Genomic DNA, 17805 nt, shown 5'->3' on the forward strand with positions numbered 1-17805 from the left:
AAGAAGGATTTTGTCAGAAAGAATGAACCAAAATAAGGCCCATAGAGACGCCGGTGAGACTTGCAGCTGAGCTTACATGCTGTTAAAACGTGACATAAATTTCCAGGAGCACTTCTCTGAAACCTAATAATAAATCCCTGGAATCATGAGAGCTGTCACTTACAGATCTGTCACACCTCACACCTGCATTAATGTCGCCTATGAAGTATGTGACACTGACTGACTGGTTTATATATCACTCAGTGCCGTGACTAGCAGTGCACTAATATACATATACAGGTGACTGTGAGCATGCGCAGTGCAGGTGCCTCGGCCGCAGCGGTGAGGGCACAGGAGCCTGGCAGCGCCGGCTTCAGCGCGTCATGCTGCGCGCCGGAAGTGGGGTATCCATGCTGCACAGTGACCTTCCTGGCTGCATGTGAGAGGGGAGCAGAGCCGGGAGGATGCTGAGGGGTCTCCTGCTGACCTGTGGGAGGAACGGGGCCAGGATAAGGGTCAGTAATACCCCTAGGGCTTGTGTACGGAGACTGTCAGCACGCTTTCAGGGGATTTTCACCTGCAGTACTAGAGACAGAGTAGACAGTATGTGGGGGGCTGGAGTGTCAAGACAGTTGTCATAATGTAGTATGTACCTCCACCTTGTGTCACATTGCTGTGAATGACATTATAGCCTGCAGGGGGCGGGGTTACGATTATACTCGTTAGGATTGGTCTCTTGCAGCAGGTGCATGTGTGCTTGGTGATACCTGGTACTTGAATAAGTCGGGGTAGTGCGCCAGGATAAATGCCTGCATCCCGCATATGGCCATGTACTCACACTCAGGCAAATTTGCACACAGCTATGGTTCTGCAGCAGAATGGGCAATGTGCTCCACTGAGGGATGAATATTGGCAAAATTGATCACATATTACTTTTCTTGCAGCTTTTCTCCTCTTTCCCTTCTGAACCTGCCATTCCTCCAAACCTTATTCTGCCCGCTGGACTGAAAGATGGACCTGTTAAAGGTATGGCCCTAGTTTTGGAAAGTATTATTGGTTGGGATGTTGTACCAGCTGAATATACAAGATACCTAATTAGGCTTTGTTGTCTGTCTCTTCATAATTCTTTAGTTCTCCGGCCTCCTGTGGATCTCTCCAAAACTGTCCTGCGATCATGTAAGATTCCAGTTCCCTCTCACTTGTCACCTACAACAGTTTGGTTGGAGTCCTTAAATAACCACCCAGAAGATGAAGAGCAAGGGCTGGTCCATCTACATCCTGATGTGTTTGATGTCCCTCCCAGGTCAGATGTCTTTCTGTGTATTTTATAAGCCAACAAGAAGATATGTGTGAAAACTAAGTGCAGCCAATGGTACTGTAGCTTGTAGGCCCACTAATGCTTTTAAGGCTGCTCCAGTCCAAGAACTTTAAAGGCATTTGTGCATGCTCAGTTATCTTCTACCATGTTCTCACTGACCCTAAAACCCGGGAAGTTGCAGGTACAAACTCTGACAACCTGGGTCGTGGCTTAGTGTGAATGGGTGTGACTGCATAGACCCGGGACTTTTGCAGGGTTACTCCCAGGTCTGACACGGGTAGCCGCCATTGTGAACCGGGTCTGATAGAAAGGAGCGATTGGGGGGGTTTGATCATTTGAGGTCTGACATCATATTTCCTCTGACCCAGTGTGAACTGGGCCAACCTGGGAGCTCCCGGGTCCAAGGTGTAATGTGTATCTCCCCAAAAATGCCTCAATGGTTCCAGGATTGGACTGAAACACCAAAACCTTATATATTTTTTTTCCTGGCCTGTAGATTTTCTGCTGAACTAAAGATCATTGTAGCCTGGTGAATACAGCCACAGAACTCTAAGGATAAGTGCCCAGGAGATGGTCCTGCCTGGTGGTCGGGTTCCAATCTATTGATATACATTGTCTAGAATGATAGACAATTAATAGGGTTCACATGCATTAGATCAACATGGTCATACGGTCGACGTTTACAAAGTACACAGTGCTTGGTCAAAAGGTCGACACAACAAGACTATAGTCAACATAACTTTTTGAGGGGTTTTCACATATTTTTCAACTTTTTCTCAATGAATTAACCTGAGCCGAGCATAGCGTTATTGGAGAAAATGACAACAAAATCGTAAAAAAAATAATTGTTGACCGTTTTCAGGTCGACCACCTGACTTTCTAATGTCTCCCTTTTTTCGCTGTCGACCACATCAGGGTCAGACAAATGACTGTCTAATTACTGTAGATCTTCTATACCACCCCACACCTTCTGCTTTCTGGTGGTTCCAGGTTTGTTTCATGAACAAACTTATTTAAACATTGTCTAAATTACCTTCAGGCTATATGTAGAACATATGAGACATAAATGCATTCTGACTTGGATTCATGATAGTATGTATGTATGTATGTATGTATATAGATAGATAGATAGATAGATAGATAGATAGATATTGAAACATCCAACTGACTTCTGGTCCCAAGCATTGCAGGTTTGAGAGACTCGCCCTGTAGCAGCTCATACTGTAGGTTAAACCACTTTCTCATTTTGCCATGCCTAGCCTATGACTGCTTTCTGTTGTTGTTTCTTCTGTTCCACTAATAAAAGAAATAGCTTAAAAGAAACCCCCCAAACAGCAGCATTAAGAGTGTACATTATCACATAGGCCCAGCAATGAATAATCCAGCATGCCTGATAAATCTAGTAGATCGCAGGGCACGGCCAGTGTTCTCTCCGGAGAACACTGGCCCTGACAGATCACTCAGCACACAGCGCTGACACATCGCTGTGCAACGCTAAGCTGAGCGATCTATCAGAGGGATCTAGCATTTCCCAGATCGCTCTGCAAAATCTCCCCGTGTGTAGGCCCTATAAGCGCTCTTCTTAATCAGTATGATGTACATATAATGTAGCCTTCATATAGTCACATCATACTGATTATGGAGAGTGCATTTTTAACTTTCATATTCTAACGTGCCCCGAGATTGAACCACTCTAACTGAGCAGCCCCGGCAAACATAGCCATGGTCGAGCGCAGGCGCCACCATACTTATTATCCAATTGTTGTTGCATTAGGGACTCAAAAGTGATTATGCCACTGTACAAGGCATTGGTGAGACCGCACCTCGAATATGGCGTACAGTTCTGGGCCCCACACTATAAAAAGAACATCATAGAATTGGAAAAAATCCAAAGAAGAGCAACAAAGCTTATTAGGGGAATGGAGAATTTGAGCTATGAGGAGAGATGAAGCAAGCTGGGACTATTTACACTAGAGAAGAGACGTTTAAGGGGGGACATGCTCAACATGTACAAATATATCAGGGGCAAATATAAGGAACTCTCAAGCACCCTTTTTACTGCAAGAAAGGAATAGGACGCGAGGGCATGAATTTAGATTAGAGGAAAGAAAATTTCGTTCCCTCAAAAGAAAAAAATTCTTTACGGTCAGAGCAGTCAAACTTTGGAACTCTCTTCCTGGAGAGGTGGTGTCGGCAGATACAATAAATACGTTCATAATAAGGTTGGACAAGCATTTATTGGATAAAAACATCCAAGGGTACTAATAAGAATCATATTCTGTGTTTTACAAGGGATAAGCTATTAAAACGTAGGTTGAACTCGATGGACACAAGTCTTTATTCAGCCTTATCTACTATGTAACTATGTTCTCTTCACGCTGTTATTACTATATTGTATGGTTTTGTTATACGGTAGGTATACAGCAACCTCTTTCATTTCTGTCTGGTTTAGGATTGATGTCCTTCATCAAGTTATAACATGGCAGCGAAACTTCAAAAGGATTGTAAGTATCCCAGTTTACTCTCTAAGGTTTTAATATCCAAGGGCAAATTTACTAAGATCGAATGGGTACAAATGCTTGTGTTCTTACCCATTCCATGTCAAATATATTTCTGTACGGCAAGCTCAGCCGAATACTTGTGAACGAATGAATGCACCATCCATAGAACTCAGCTGTATGTGGCCATTATTTCTATGGCGGTGTGTTAATTTACTATCATTCTTACTGCTGAATTCAGCCAGTAATTCAGCAGAAAATATGGCGGGAAAATCCTCCTCATTGAGCCAGTCCTGGTTGCAAAAATAAAGGAGCGGAAAAATAATATGGGGTTCCCTGGATTTTTATAACTAGAACCCTGGCTCTTGGCCTGGTCCTGGTTCACAAAATATAGGGGAAAAAAGGAGTAAGGATAGTGGGGAGCCCCCAATAAAGGGGTCCCTTCCTCTAGTAGATGCCCGGATGGAAGCCCGAGGCTGTCCCTGGGCTGTGGACACCAGGCTCATTGTGTAAAAATAGATATTGGGTTCTGTAGTTAAACTACAAGGTCCAGCAAGCCTCCCCTGCATGCTGGGATTTGGAGAACCACAAGTCCCAGAATGTAGGGCATGAATGGGCGTGCTGGGACTTGTGGTCCTACCACAGAACCAATACCCCCAAAAAATACACACACACCTTCAATACTACATACATTCATAAATACTTATCTATATGGTCCAATGTAGGCCTGTCCTCTTGCCCAGTAGAATCCACATCGGTACCTGTGAATAAAAATCACACTCACATCCCTGAAGATTGCGCCCTCTTCAGTCCAAGTAGCATCCATGAATCAAAAAACAAACGAATACAGCGTACAGAGAAGTGTGTTGACACTTGCAGCCCCTCCATGAGAATGAGGGCACCTTGCAGGTCAGCCTGAGTTGCCGGTTCCCACCATAGAAGCCCATGTTAAATTCATAACATGGGCTACTATGGAGTCGTATGGAGCTCTTCCAGTGGCTGCTCCTGTTTGGCTGAGGGAAGACCCAGTGACGTCATTCCCTTATTCTCTGGGGTGGGCAGCAAGTGACATCACACTTGCAGCTCCTCAGTACGCTGGTGCTGTATCCGATACGTTTTTTTTTTTATCCCTTGATGCTACTTTGACTGAAGAGGACGCAAACTATAAGGTGTTATTTCTCTGGTGGTCTGCCAGGCACATGTCCTCACTGCCCGGCTCTCTGATGTGGCCAAATCTTGTGCCGCATTGACACCTTATATAGAAACGGCTTTGTTACTTATTGGCCGCATCACAGTGTAGCTCACTGAAGCCAGAAGGTGGAGGGCGGCCACCCTAACCCACCTTGCACTGGAGGCATTGCAGCCTCACAACCTCCTCCTGGAGCCTCCCAAACAGTAAGGGAGATGCCATGTGCTGCTGCTTACATGCATTGATAGGGTTCTGTCCACCCTCTCCTTCACTTCCCAACCCCCAGGTTCAGACTCTCATAATGCTGACTGGGGAGCACAGGGAATTTATGTCACTGTCCATAATGGGCCACTACATTGTATGCATATAGACAAGAGTGTATTGTCTTAACTGTCCTGGTATAGTCGGCTCTCCCCCTCACATAATTGGGGACAGTTAGGGGCAGTTGTCATCATTTGTTCACTGTGTTGTATGTACATATTCGTGTAGCTACTTAGAAAGTTGTTTCTATTTTTTTTTATTTTTACTTAGCAGTAAAAGAAAAAAAAAGTGCGTTTTACAAATTCACACGTAGCAATGCATTGATAATAATCACGATGATCAGTTTGCAGTTTTGTAGGCAACAGACATGTTGACCATGTGACAAATCGGTGAATTCTTTTGCGTGGCTAGTGACATCACAGCGAGTATGTACAGGACATGTTATTCTTAATCATCTCAAATCGTGTCACTGATTAGAACCACTTTAGGAAAGGTCCATATGACATGACGTGCCTGTATTCATGTGCACCCAGTTATACAGGAAAGCATGTGAATTTGTTGGACGTGATCTTGGTACAGACATTTGCACTATCTGATGGTAGTGGTTGGGCAGGTTATTGCGATCTGACCCTAATCTGCCTTTATGCCGTCAGTTTTACACTACAGTAAAGAATAAAGATTATAATTGACAGAATGCGGCTATTTAAATTGGACAAATGGCCACAGAAACTGGATTCTATATTTCTGGGAGATCCAAGACTTGGAATTGTTGCCACACTGAGCTTCGGACTGTCAGATCTTGCCCTTATAAGTGGATGCGCTCAGCCCCTTCCGGGGGCATTTCTGCTGGATAGCCCGCTTCTAGAAGCGCTACCCCCAATACAGTAACAGGCAAAATGATGTGTGTAACAAGACGATCCCAATATCCCATCACTCCCACTATTAATTTAAGTACTAAATGCGGCTACAATGATAAATCATATCTTATAAGAACCTGAAAAATGAATAAATTAGGGTGATCGTACAGTACAGGCAGGATGGACGGTGTAATTACTTGCTGAGCTGACAGCTCCGCTGATGTCACTTCCTCTTTCCATGTAATGCACCAGTCTTAAGGTGCCCACACACTAGAACGATTTTTTTGCCGATTGGCTGATTTCCGATAAATCAGCCGATATATTGTCCGATGTTTACCAATAATCGGTCAAAAATTGGCCGATATCGGTTTGAGGCTTGCTCCCATGGATCTTTTGCTAAATCTTCTGATCTTACGTGCTGCACGAAAGATCATAAGATTCAACAAAAGATCCATAGGAACGCACATGGGATCTTAAGAAAAATCTTTGGTAAAGATGTGCGCTTGCCTGAAATCTTTTGTCCAGGACGACCAAAAGATTTCAAGGCTAATTTATGCGCACATCTTACGATCGCAGATCTTTCTAGTGTGTGGGCACCGTAACACCGCTGCTACAATGCTTCCTCACGCCCTTCCTTGGGGGACTGCTTTGATGTTTTCGATGGGTTACTTCTTCCTCCAGCCCGTTCCTCCGCCCCCTGTGTGCACGTTGTGTGATTACAGGAATATGTGCTTTGTTTTGTAGAGTTATGCCAAGGTAAAGACTCGGGCAGAGGTCAGAGGAGGAGGCAGGAAGCCCTGGAGACAGAAAGGTTCTGGGCGCGCTCGGCAGGGAAGCATCCGATCGCCCCTGTGGAGAGGAGGTCAGTCTTCTACATTACAGGCACACTTCACATTTTGGGCCTGATTCAGCAAGGATCGCTAAGCGGCGGGCGTTCGCTGCTTAGCGGGCCCTTAAACGCAGCCCGACCAAACACACCCCCCTGCTGCCGCCGCGGCATCCTCTCACTACCATGCGAGGGGATGTACATGAACACATCCCCTCGCATGCGGCCAGGGGGAGAGAAACCATTAGATGCCCACCGACCATGTGACATCAGCCGCATGCCCCACGCAGGGAACACCACGCCTGCGTTCCCAGGGGAAGGCTCCGCGGTTTTTGCCCTGCAGCCCTTCCCCCCTGCAGCCCTTCCCCCCCTGCAGCCCTTCCCCCCTGCAGTCCTTCCCCCCTGCAGTCCTTCCCCCCTGCAGTCCTTCCCCCCTGCAGCCCTTCCCCCCCTGCAGCCCTTTCCCCCCTGCAGCCCTTCCCCCCCTGCAGCCCTTCCCCCCCTGCAGCCCTTCCCCCCCTGCAGCCCTTCCCCCCCTGCAGCCCTTCCCCCCCTGCAGCCCTTCCCCCCCTGCAGCCCTTCCCCCCTGCAGTCCTTCCCCCCTGCAGTCCTTCCCCCCTGCAGTCCTTCCCCCCTGCAGCCCTTCCCCCCCTGCAGCCCTTCCCCCCCTGCAGCCCTTCCCCCCCTGCAGCCCTTCCCCCCTGCAGTCCTTCCCCCCTGCAGCCCTTCCCCCTGCATCCCTTCCTCCCTGAAGCCGTTCGGTGCTGAGGACTGTATGCACAAACCCTCCACCATCGGAACGGTGCCGAATTCAGGATCACCCCCTTTGTGTGTTGTATACATTTTCCACATATTACAGTATTTCTACAATTAAGTGGTGTATGTACTAAACCTTGGAGAGAGAGATAGATATAGCGGACTGAGATGAAGAACTAGCCATTCGGCTTCTAACTGTCATTATTCAAACACCAGCATGAAAGTGGCAGTTGGGACCTGGCTATTCAGGTCCTCGTGGAACATATACAGATCATAAATATAACGGATTACAGATGTGTCTCCTCGTGCATGATGGTCTGCGGTCGCGAAGAGCATCGCGTCTCCTCACGCCAGCTTGCACTGAGCGTCTACTTTAGAATGAATGTGCTTCTTAATGGAAATGCCGCAAAATCCGCCTCCTGTGACTGTGCTGATTGGTTTGCTGGACTCTGTGTAGAGTGAACCTGGCTATAAGGTGCTGCGATGCATTGTCTGCGTGTCTCATTGACATCACGTTCCCCATACAGTATACAGATCCAGGTGTACAGGTAGTGCGGTCCCAGGAAGGGGTTATGTCACTTAGTATTGCATGTAAGATGCACATTCATGTGGAAGAGACTCTCAGCGCAGCTCAGGTGCCGCATGGCGTATTGAGGCTAGGTGTGTGAGGACCTATCTGTACTAGTGTAGCATGGCGCTGCTTCAGGGGGCTCAGTATGCAGGTCTGGTGCTGAGAAATGACTGTGTGCTACTGTAGCCTATGCTGACCCATAGTTGTGTGTTGTCTGCAGGTGGAGTAGCCCACGGTCCCCGGGGCCCAACAAGTTATTATTACATGTTACCCATGAAGCTCCGTGTTCTGGGGCTGAAGACTGCATTAACCACAAAGCTGGCTCAGGTGAGGTGCGGAGCGTGCCTTCTGTAAGGTGGGGTCCTGGGTTTCCCGTCACCTGTGCATCAGCAATAACGTCCCCCGATGCATTGAGAGCACAGCGGTACACACTGACTGTGTCCATGTCAACATTCCGGACAAAAAGAAGTGAAAAAATCATGTCGGCCGTTTGCCTGTCCACCTCGCCATTTTCGAACTTCCAACCCTTGAAGTTGAAATTAGTCATGTCGACCTATTTCAGATGTTGACCTTTAGTGGTTGACCCAATGCATGTCCATTAATAATTTGACTCCAGTATAGTGGGCTAGGAATGTGGAGAACATACTGTAATTGTTACCCCTGACCTCTCCTGCTTCCTCCACATGCTCTCACCTGTCACTGCCATTGTTACCCCTGACCTCTCCTGCTTCCTCCACACGCTCTCACCTGTCACTGCCATTGTTACCCCTGACCTCTCCTGCTTCCTCCACACTCTCTGACCTGTCACTGCCATTGTTCCCCCTGACATCTCCTGCTTCCTCCACGCACTCTCACCTGTCAATGCCATTGTTCCCCCTGACCTCTCCTGCTTCCTCCACGCTCTCTCACCTGTCACTGCCATTGTTACCCCTGACCTCTCCTGCTTCCTCCACGCTCTCACCTGTCACTGCCATTGTTACCCCTGACCTCTCCTGCTTCCTCCACGCTCTCTCACCTGTCACTGCCATTGTTACCCCTGACCTCTCCTGCTTCCTCCACGCTCTCACCTGTCACTGCCATTGTTAACCCTGACCTCTCCTGCTTCCTCCACGCTCTCACCTGTCACTGCCATTGTTACCCCTGACCTCTCCTGCTTCCTCCACGCTCTCTCACCTGTCACTGCCATTGTTACTCCTGACCTCTCCTGCTTCCTCCACGCTCTCTCACCTGTCACTGCCATTGTTACCCCTGACCTCTCCTGCTCCCTCCACGCTCTCTCACCTGTCACTGTCATTGTTACCCCTGACCTCTCCTGCTTCCTCCATGCTCGCTCTCACCTGTCACTACCATTGTTACCCCTGACCTCTCCTGCTTCCTCCATGCTCGCTCTCACCTGTCACTGCCATTGTTACCCCTGACCTCTCCTGCTTCCTCCACGCTCTCTCACCTGTCACTGCCATGGTTACCCCTGACCTCTCCTGCTTCCTCCACGCTCTCTTTCACCTGTCACAGCCATGGTTACCCCTGACCTCTCCTGCTTCCTCCACGCTCGCTCTCACCTGTCACTGCCATTGTTACCCCTGACCTCTCCTGCTTCCTCCACGCTCGCTCTCACCTGTCACTGCCATTGTTACCCCTGACCTCTCCTGCTTCCTCCACGCTCTCTCACCTGTCACTGCCATTGTTACCCCTGACCTCTCCTGCTTCCTCCACGCTCTCACCTGTCACTGCCATTGTTACCCCTGACCTCTCCTGCTTCCTCCACGCTCTCACCTGTCACTGCCATTGTTACCCCTGACCTCTCCTGCTTCCTCCACGCTCTCTCTCACCTGTCACTGCCATTGTTACCCCTGACCTCTCCTGCTTCCTCCACGCTCTCTCACCTGTCACTGCCATTGTTACCCCTGACCTCTCCTGCTTCCTCCACGCTCTTTCATCTGTCACTGCCATTGTTACCCCTGACCTCTCCTGCTTCCTCCACGCTCTCTCTCACCTGTCACTGCCATTGTTTCCCCTGCAGAATGATCTTCACATAATCGATTCTATTGAGATTTCCTCTCCAGACCCCGAATACTTTATTGACCTCCTAAAACAGCGTCACTGGGGCGAGTCCGTGCTGATCGTTGACAGGTATGTATCCATGGTGGGTGTGGTGCAGAATGTTGACAGAATGCCAATAGAGAATGAATGTCGGCATGCCACCATGTAGACAAACAGCATTTCACCTCATCAGCAACTTAACCTAAAACCTTTAACGTCAGCGTTGGGTATGTTGACATAATAATCATATCGGCAATTCATCCAGGTCAACTTTCTGAATGCCGACATGTTTATAATTGACATTTTTGACTGCATCCCACCTATGAAAGATGTTGCAATATCCGTTCTTGACCAGCAGAGGGAGCTGTGGCCCATCCGCTGACTCCGCAGTGTTGCAGGACAAATATGTACTGTACTAACAATGCTGCGACTAAATCATTGCTTTATTGTGAGTGAGATCGTAGTCTACAGATGGAGCCCCTCTCATCTGAGCGGCTTCTGACGCGGCAAACGCCACGGAATAAGGCGCATGCGTCGGAGCAACAATTCACCAGCAACAATAAGAAAGGCGGCATCTGTATGTGCCATATCTTTATCTGCAGCCCACAATGCTGGTGAAATAAAGGTTACATGGTATTGTAGGTTGGGCAGAAGTAGCCGCCTGTGGATTATTTCTTTCCAGCAGAGGGACATAAGGGTTAATTGGTAAAGAGGAGTCTGGAGCACTTGAGTAAATCTGCCCCACATGCAGTGCAGCATGGTTTGTCCATCTGCAATAATTGCAGCCTTGCTAAATGGTTCTACGTGAATCTGTAACACCGGGTGTCTTTTTGGCGCCTTTTCCCGTTCGTTAACATCTTATTTAAAAAACGGAGGGAATAGGACACATAAGCTGCTTCTGCTGATTAAAAGGATTTGCTATGCTTATCTGCATAAGAAAGGGAACATTACAGTGGCTTCCAGGACGCTCTGTTTCCAGTTAAGATGCATTTTAATGTAAAAAGTAGCAGAGAAGACCCCTGTCGCTACGGCTTGGCTAGTTACGTGAAAGCGCACGTAGACACATTTGTATAGGAGATGAGAACTACATTTTATTATGAGTAAGTGGACTAGTTCTGCAAGGGCGAGGGGGCAGCATTCAGCTCCCCAAATACGATATACCCCTGCTAGACCGAAGTGGTGGTCTATGACATGGGCTTTTCTATTTGCGTTTTGAAGTAATGTTCCCAACTACGGTGTCATTTTGGCTACCTGCAAACTGTAAATCGACACTTACGTCTTCGAATAGGTGTGTGCTTGACGTAAAACGTATGATAGAATATAGCATGTTTAAATGGTTTTAGGTCTTCTACGGATATGTGTTCTGTTGATCTGACCATATAAAGGAAGTTTTCTTATACGTTGCAGAGCTTCATAATGGCTTCTCATGTCAATGTTGTTTTATGGTTCACTCTCCCCATTGCCAATCCCTGTGCAGCCGGTATTACCCTGCGTTAGGCATTATTGCACAAATCTGTACATTGTGACCCCTACTCATTACACTGCCATGTTCTTGTTCTCTCTAACAGCAGTGAAGATATGCCAGAAAATATATACAATGCAACTGTCAATTTACAGCGGGTGACCGTGATCCCAGCCATAGGTAAGAATTTGATATGTCATCAATCTATATCAGGGCTTGACGCCATGGCGACCAGATTCTGCTTCCTGGCAACCAGATTGGTCAGGAAGCAGATCCTGAGACGACAGAGTGGTGGTCTTACATGAATGCTGGGCAGCACGGTGGACAACTCACCCGGCTGTATCCGAGCAGGTCCGCTGCGCGGCTATTTAAAAATGCAAGGTGGCTTACGATCTGCCTTGCGTTTTGAAATAGCGCACCGCGATCCTGCTCTGATACAACATGGCCTGTCCCCCCTCTCTCCCCCAAACCCCCTCTTTGAGCCTGTGGGGGGGGGGGGGGGAGGAGGACTCTGCTGCTGATGGGGGAGGGGGTACAGTTAGGAGGCTGCTTCTTGGTGTGGGGGGGCAGACAGTTAGGAGGCCACCTAGGAGGGCTGGGGAGAGGTGCCTCCATGGTAATTTTTGGTGTTTGGTATAATGTGTAATGGCCATTATGGCATGGGGTATAATATGTAATGGGTGTGTGACATGTAATAGGTGTCGACAGTAAATACCAGCCGGAGTCTAGAATCGGGCACCTAGGCTCTATTATATTGTGCCAAATATATGGGAATTCTAAATAAGAGGCGGTTGCAGTAGTCCGGATGGGACATGAGTGAATAGATTCTAAGTACTGAGCGATACTGATGATCGCACTGGGAGATATTCGGTGTGTGTGATAAAACAAAGGTCAAATACAAGTAGTTGGAGTTTATATGTATGTAGTTTAACCTTTTGGGTGGTATACCCCGCCAGTGTTGCCTCCAGCTGTGCACCACTAGCGCACCACCTCTAGGATTCCCCCCACCCCCATCACCTCCGCTCTGGCAATCATACGCCGGAGCTTCCCTGCCGCCATTCACAACAGTGACGAAGGCGGCAGGCCCGGGGGGACTCGGGATCGCTCGAGAGTTCAGGCGCCTGAGTCCTCTCGAGCCACCGCGGGCAAACGCCAGAGAGGAGGTGAGGGGGAAGACCTATGTTCTGTGGTGGGTTTTGCAGGGGCAGGACAAACCTGCCCTGGTAGGTTTGTCCTGCCCCAGCAAAACCCACCACTCAAGGGGTTAAATTATGTAAAAAGCATTCAATTATTTATCAGGGTTTTAAAGCTTCACCAACCTTAAATATGACGCATACCCCTGGCTGTCTGTGAGTCACAGCTGCAGTTATTCAGAGTCCCGTGGCGGCTCGCCTTGTTGTCCATTTAGCCAGCGGGCATCCGATGCTGTTTATCTGCATGCCCATAATAAGCCTGTGATCACCTCTCCCCTCTGTGTCGCTGAGCTAGGTCTGAGTGTATACAGCATGCTGAAGCACGATACTGTTCTGCTGACGGTTGGAGCAGTGGATTTCCTGGAAGAGAAGCTACTGTGGCAGGACTCTCGCTACACCCCCCTGTACCCCTTCCGATTACCATACAGCGACTTCCCCTGAACAGTTGCAGCTTTTTGTTTTACTTTTTTGTTGTATATACGGATACGTTTTTGAAATAAAAGAAAGAGCAGACATGTCCTCTGTCTCGGTGACCTCTCCTATTCTGTCCGGCCCATGATCTGGGTCACGGCGTTACATCCACTCTGCATTGAAGTAATATTTATTCATTTCATTTTTAGCAATTCAATCTGGAAATGTAACCCTTTGCGTGCCGGCGTTGCTGTGAGCGATCCTCAAAATATCCGCTAAAGATGCCAGCGCCGCTCACAGCGTCTGCTCTTTCCGAATAAATAAATGTAAAGATTAGTTAAATATTGCACCCAAAAATGTCGACGTGAGCGACGCTGTGTTTTTTAAATTTTTTTACCGAATAGTTTGAGGATCTCTTGCTGCAACTTTGGCACACAAAGGAGAAAGAAATGACAAGTGGCGCTGGGAAAAGATAGACAAATTTATTTAAAAAATAGTTAACCAAAAATGGAAATTTAAAATGATGTAAATTGAAAAATACAATTAAAATTGATCAAATATGGACAAAGACCGATAATAATTATTATTACAATTTATTATTACAATTAATTCTATCTCTGAATGTACTCTGTATGTATTAATGTTTAGTCTATCTGCATATATTCAGATAATAAGCTGTAAAAATTGTTTTTTTTTATTGAAAGATGTAAAATATATAAAATCAGAGCCTAATAACATTTATGCATTAAAACATTAACATTCTTCACTTCCCACAATGCCGCCTTCCCCTTCACTCCATGCAGCCCCCCACCCTGCACTCCTTCACTCACCCCATGCCACCCTCCCGTTCACTCTCCCCATGCCACCCTCACCGCCACTCCTTCACTCTCCCCATGCCACACTCACCGCCACTCCACTCTCCCCATGCCACCCTCCCCGGCACTCCTTCACTCTCCCCATGCCACCCTCCCCGGCACTCCTTCACTCTCCCCATGCCACCCTCCCCGGCACTCCTTCACTCTCCCCATGCCACGCTCCCCGGCACTCCTTCACTCTCCCTATGCCTCCCTTCTGGCATCCTTCACTCGCCCCATGCTGACCTCCCCCTGCACTTCTTCAGTCTCCTCATGTCGCCCTCCCATTTACTTACCCCATGCCACCCTCCCCTGCATTCCTTAACTCACCCCATGCTGCCTCCCCCTTCACTCACCCTCATGTCACCCTCCCCCAGCACTACTTCATTTGCCCCATGCCGCCCTCCCCAGCAGTCCTTCACTCGCCCCATGCTGCCCTCCCCAGCAGTCCTTCACTCGCCCCATGCTGCCCTCCCTGGCACTCCTTCACTCGCCCCATGCTGCCCTCCCCGGCAGTCCTTCACTCGCCCCATGCTGCCCTCCCCGGCAGTCCTTCACTCGTCCCATGCTGCCCTCCCCGGCAGTCCTTCAGTCGCCCCATGCTGCCCTCCCCTGCACTCCTTCACTCGCCCCATGCTGCCCTCCCTGGCAGCCCTTCACTCGTCCCATGCTGCCCTCCCCGGCAGTCCTTCACTCGCCCCATGCTGCCCTCCCCGGCATTCCTTCACTCGTCCCATGCTGCCCTCCCCTGCACTCCTTCACTCGCCCCATGCTGCCCTCCCTGGCACTCCTTCACTCGCCCCATGCTGCCCTCCCCGGCAGTCCTTCACTCGCCCCATGCTGCCCTCCCCGGCACTCCTTCACTCGCCCCATGCCTTAAGTATAAAATATGCATAGCATTTAGTTAATTGCAAGCTGCCAGTTTTCATGCAGAAGAATATCATGTGAGCTTCTATTTTCATATCTTGTCTAAGACTTCGTAATTGATTGTAAGAATCAAATGTCATACAACGTAAAGGGAAGTTAGCTTTAAAAAAATCATTCTTGTCAACCTAAAGAAATAAAATTCTTTCAAGTACAGGCCAGAAAATAATGCACAAAATAGAAAGTTCTCATTTACACTACAGCAGCAGCAGTATACAAATCCTCCCCCTTCATCTCCTCCCCTCCTGTGTGTTGTGTGCAGAGATCCTGAATTCTCTTAGTAAATGTCCTATATATATATGTTCACCCCTTGGCCATTGTATTTGACATAGATTTTTATGTTCTTATCTTTAACCAGCCAGCCTTGTCGGCACATGCGGCAAAGTATAGGGGCTGAGTGAATTTGGCATGCATTGAGCAGAGGTATATTACAGAGTTTGACACCTGGTAGAAACTTACTGTCCCGGCCTCATAGTCCAGATATACCCCAAGAGCTCTTACCGTAGATTTGGTCATCACTGACAATTCTCGGCTGTCATGCACTGCTTGGTATGTCTTGTGGTCATTCAGGCGCAAACACCAGGAGTCTGGGTTATAGCCTAAAGTCCAATCATTCTCTTTGGCATAAGACACCCCAACGGCCCAGTATGGCTTATCACTGGTTTCCACCTCCCAATAATGCTGTCCTGAAGATAAGGTCATGGCACTGATTAATGACTGTGGGCTGTTGGTGGCCACTCCATCCAAGCTCATTGCAAAGGAACTAGGAAGATCTAGGGTAACGTTGCTCATAGGAAGAAGGCCAGCTGTCGCGCCTTGTGCACGGAAACCCCTCTTTTTCTGCAGTGACGGCAAACCCTTAGTAAATTTGCTTACACAGGACAGTAAACTCACTGAAATCCGCTCTTCATTAAGCTCTCTAACATATAGTTCCTCTTGAGCGTATAACAAAGAATGTGCTCTGTTAATACTAGAAGCTTTCCCCCTAAGAACGGTGAGCGGATCGGTGCTATCACGCAGGCTCTTCACCTGGGTTATCACGTCCCCCAGCTCTGATGTCTGGGCTTCCAGCTGCTGGACAACTAAAGAGACTTGGTCAATGATCTCATCTTCTTCATCGGTGATCTCACACAGAATCCTGTGCTCAACAGCTTCCAAGTCTTTCTTCATATCCCCGATCAACCCAATCACTCGGTTTCTCATGGATGCCGCCTTCTGTAAAAGACCTGCTTTCTGGTGTTTGACCAATTCCACACTATTCTCCATTTTAGTTTTCCTATTGGCTAGTAGATCCCCCAGCGGTAGTAGTATCTCTAGTTCCTTATTGGAGAGGTCGCTCAGCTTCTCTATGGTGTGTCCTTTATGATCACCGATCAGACCGCAGGATGCACAGATGTAGACCCCATCGTCTATGCAGTAATATCTGAAGAGGTCCTTGTGGACTGGACATTTTCGGCTCTGCAGGTCTGTGCTGAGCTCAGTTAGGATGTGATGGACTGTATGTGTCTCCTGGTGCCTGCTGCAAAGAGGGGTCTCACAATCTAGGCACAGTTTCCCAGCAGCACTTTCACAGTAAAAACATGCATCGGTGCGGCAGTCTTTCTTTGGTGGGCGAGAAGTCAGTTGTTCCACCAAGTTACACATCTTTGTGTTTCTACGTAGCTTGAAGTCCCGTGTTATCCAGTGCCTGCATTCTGGGCAGGACAATTGAACGCTGGCCTGAGCTGTACTCTTGATACATTGCTTACAAAAGGTGTGCCCGCATGGCAGGGTGATGGGCTCAGTGTATATATGTAGGCAGATGGAGCATTGCAGCTCCTGCTCTAGAGTAGCCGATGCCATCCTCGAACTAAATGATAAAAACAAAAGTAACAGAAATGAAAGTTAGCTGTACAGTTTCGTTTCTGGAGGGAGACTGGGAGGAACTGGTTCTTCCACATCATTGTGATTCTATTATTATTTTTTTTTTATCAGACTGGGGAGGAGAAATCTCATGAGGAAGTAGAAGAAGGATCAAAATGTCTGTAGTTTACATTCAGATAATTTTTTCAGTCCCTCTACATCTGTATATGGTGCAAATTATAACCAGTTATTAATCACAACTTCAGCACAACATGGTTTAGTCTGATAATTGTTTTAACCCTTAACCAAAGACTGATGTCTATACATTAGACTTGTGCAAGTTCCACCAATGAGTGCCCATATCCAATCAGTTTCTATAGGTTGGACAGTAGCGGTTTGATATTTGTTACCTCAGATTTTATGAATAACTACAGTTTTATTGACGAGGGTGGGTCATTAATTACGATAACCTCTTCTGTGTGTAATGTTTTCTATTCGATTCTATTTTCTCACAAGGCCAGAGCAGGTAGAACACTGCTTTCCTTGATTGTCTTAAAGGTGCCCACACACTAGAACATTTTTTGGACTGATTTTTACCGATAATTAGCCGGATGCGTGCTCCCAGGGATCTTTTGCTAAATTTTCTGATCTTGAAAGATCAGATTTAGCAAAAGATCCATAGGAACGCACATGAGATCTTAAGAGAAGTCTTTGGTAAAGATGTGCGCATGCCTAAAATATTTTGTCCAGGACAGACAAAAGATTTCAAGGTTAATTTATGCGCACATCTTAAGATCACTGATCTTTCTAGTGTGTGGGCACCT

General features: G+C 47.7%; 2 protein-coding genes across 2 annotated transcripts; one reads left to right on the plus strand and one right to left on the minus strand.

The window, feature by feature from the left end:
* The first annotated feature begins 320 nt into the window (after positions 1–320).
* On the plus strand, positions 321–13468 carry MRPL4 (mitochondrial ribosomal protein L4). Its single transcript, XM_083185078.1, has 9 exons — positions 321–494; positions 924–1005; positions 1111–1282; positions 3750–3801; positions 6847–6964; positions 8476–8582; positions 10276–10385; positions 11864–11937; positions 13246–13468. Exons 1-9 carry the CDS (start codon positions 444–446, stop codon positions 13389–13391), a joined length of 912 nt encoding a protein of 303 aa, XP_083041204.1. The 5' UTR covers positions 321–443; the 3' UTR covers positions 13392–13468.
* Positions 13469–15475: 2007 nt separating this feature from the next.
* LOC146073233 (zinc finger protein RFP-like) lies at positions 15476–16783 on the minus strand. The gene has a single exon (XM_083180421.1). It carries the CDS (start codon positions 16781–16783, stop codon positions 15476–15478), a length of 1308 nt encoding a protein of 435 aa, XP_083036547.1.
* Positions 16784–17805: the final 1022 nt, after the last annotated feature.

Source organism: Crinia signifera, chromosome 4 (genome assembly GCF_055691185.1).
Source record: "Crinia signifera chromosome 4, ASM5569118v1, whole genome shotgun sequence".
In the NCBI taxonomy this organism is placed as follows: Eukaryota; Metazoa; Chordata; class Amphibia; order Anura; family Myobatrachidae; genus Crinia; species Crinia signifera.

Excerpts from the sequence above, each read along its gene's own strand:
- MRPL4 (XM_083185078.1), top strand. The coding sequence starts at position 444 with ATGCTGAGGGGTCTCCTGCTGACCTGTGGGAGGAACGGGGCCAGGATA. Across the intron at positions 1,006-1,110 it reads GAAAGATGGACCTGTTAAAG|TTCTCCGGCCTCCTGTGGAT; the intron begins GTATGGCCCTAG and ends ATAATTCTTTAG. Across the intron at positions 8,583-10,275 it reads TAACCACAAAGCTGGCTCAG|AATGATCTTCACATAATCGA; the intron begins GTGAGGTGCGGA and ends TTTCCCCTGCAG.
- LOC146073233 (XM_083180421.1), bottom strand. The coding sequence starts at position 16,783 with ATGTGTAACTTGGTGGAACAACTGACTTCTCGCCCACCAAAGAAAGAC.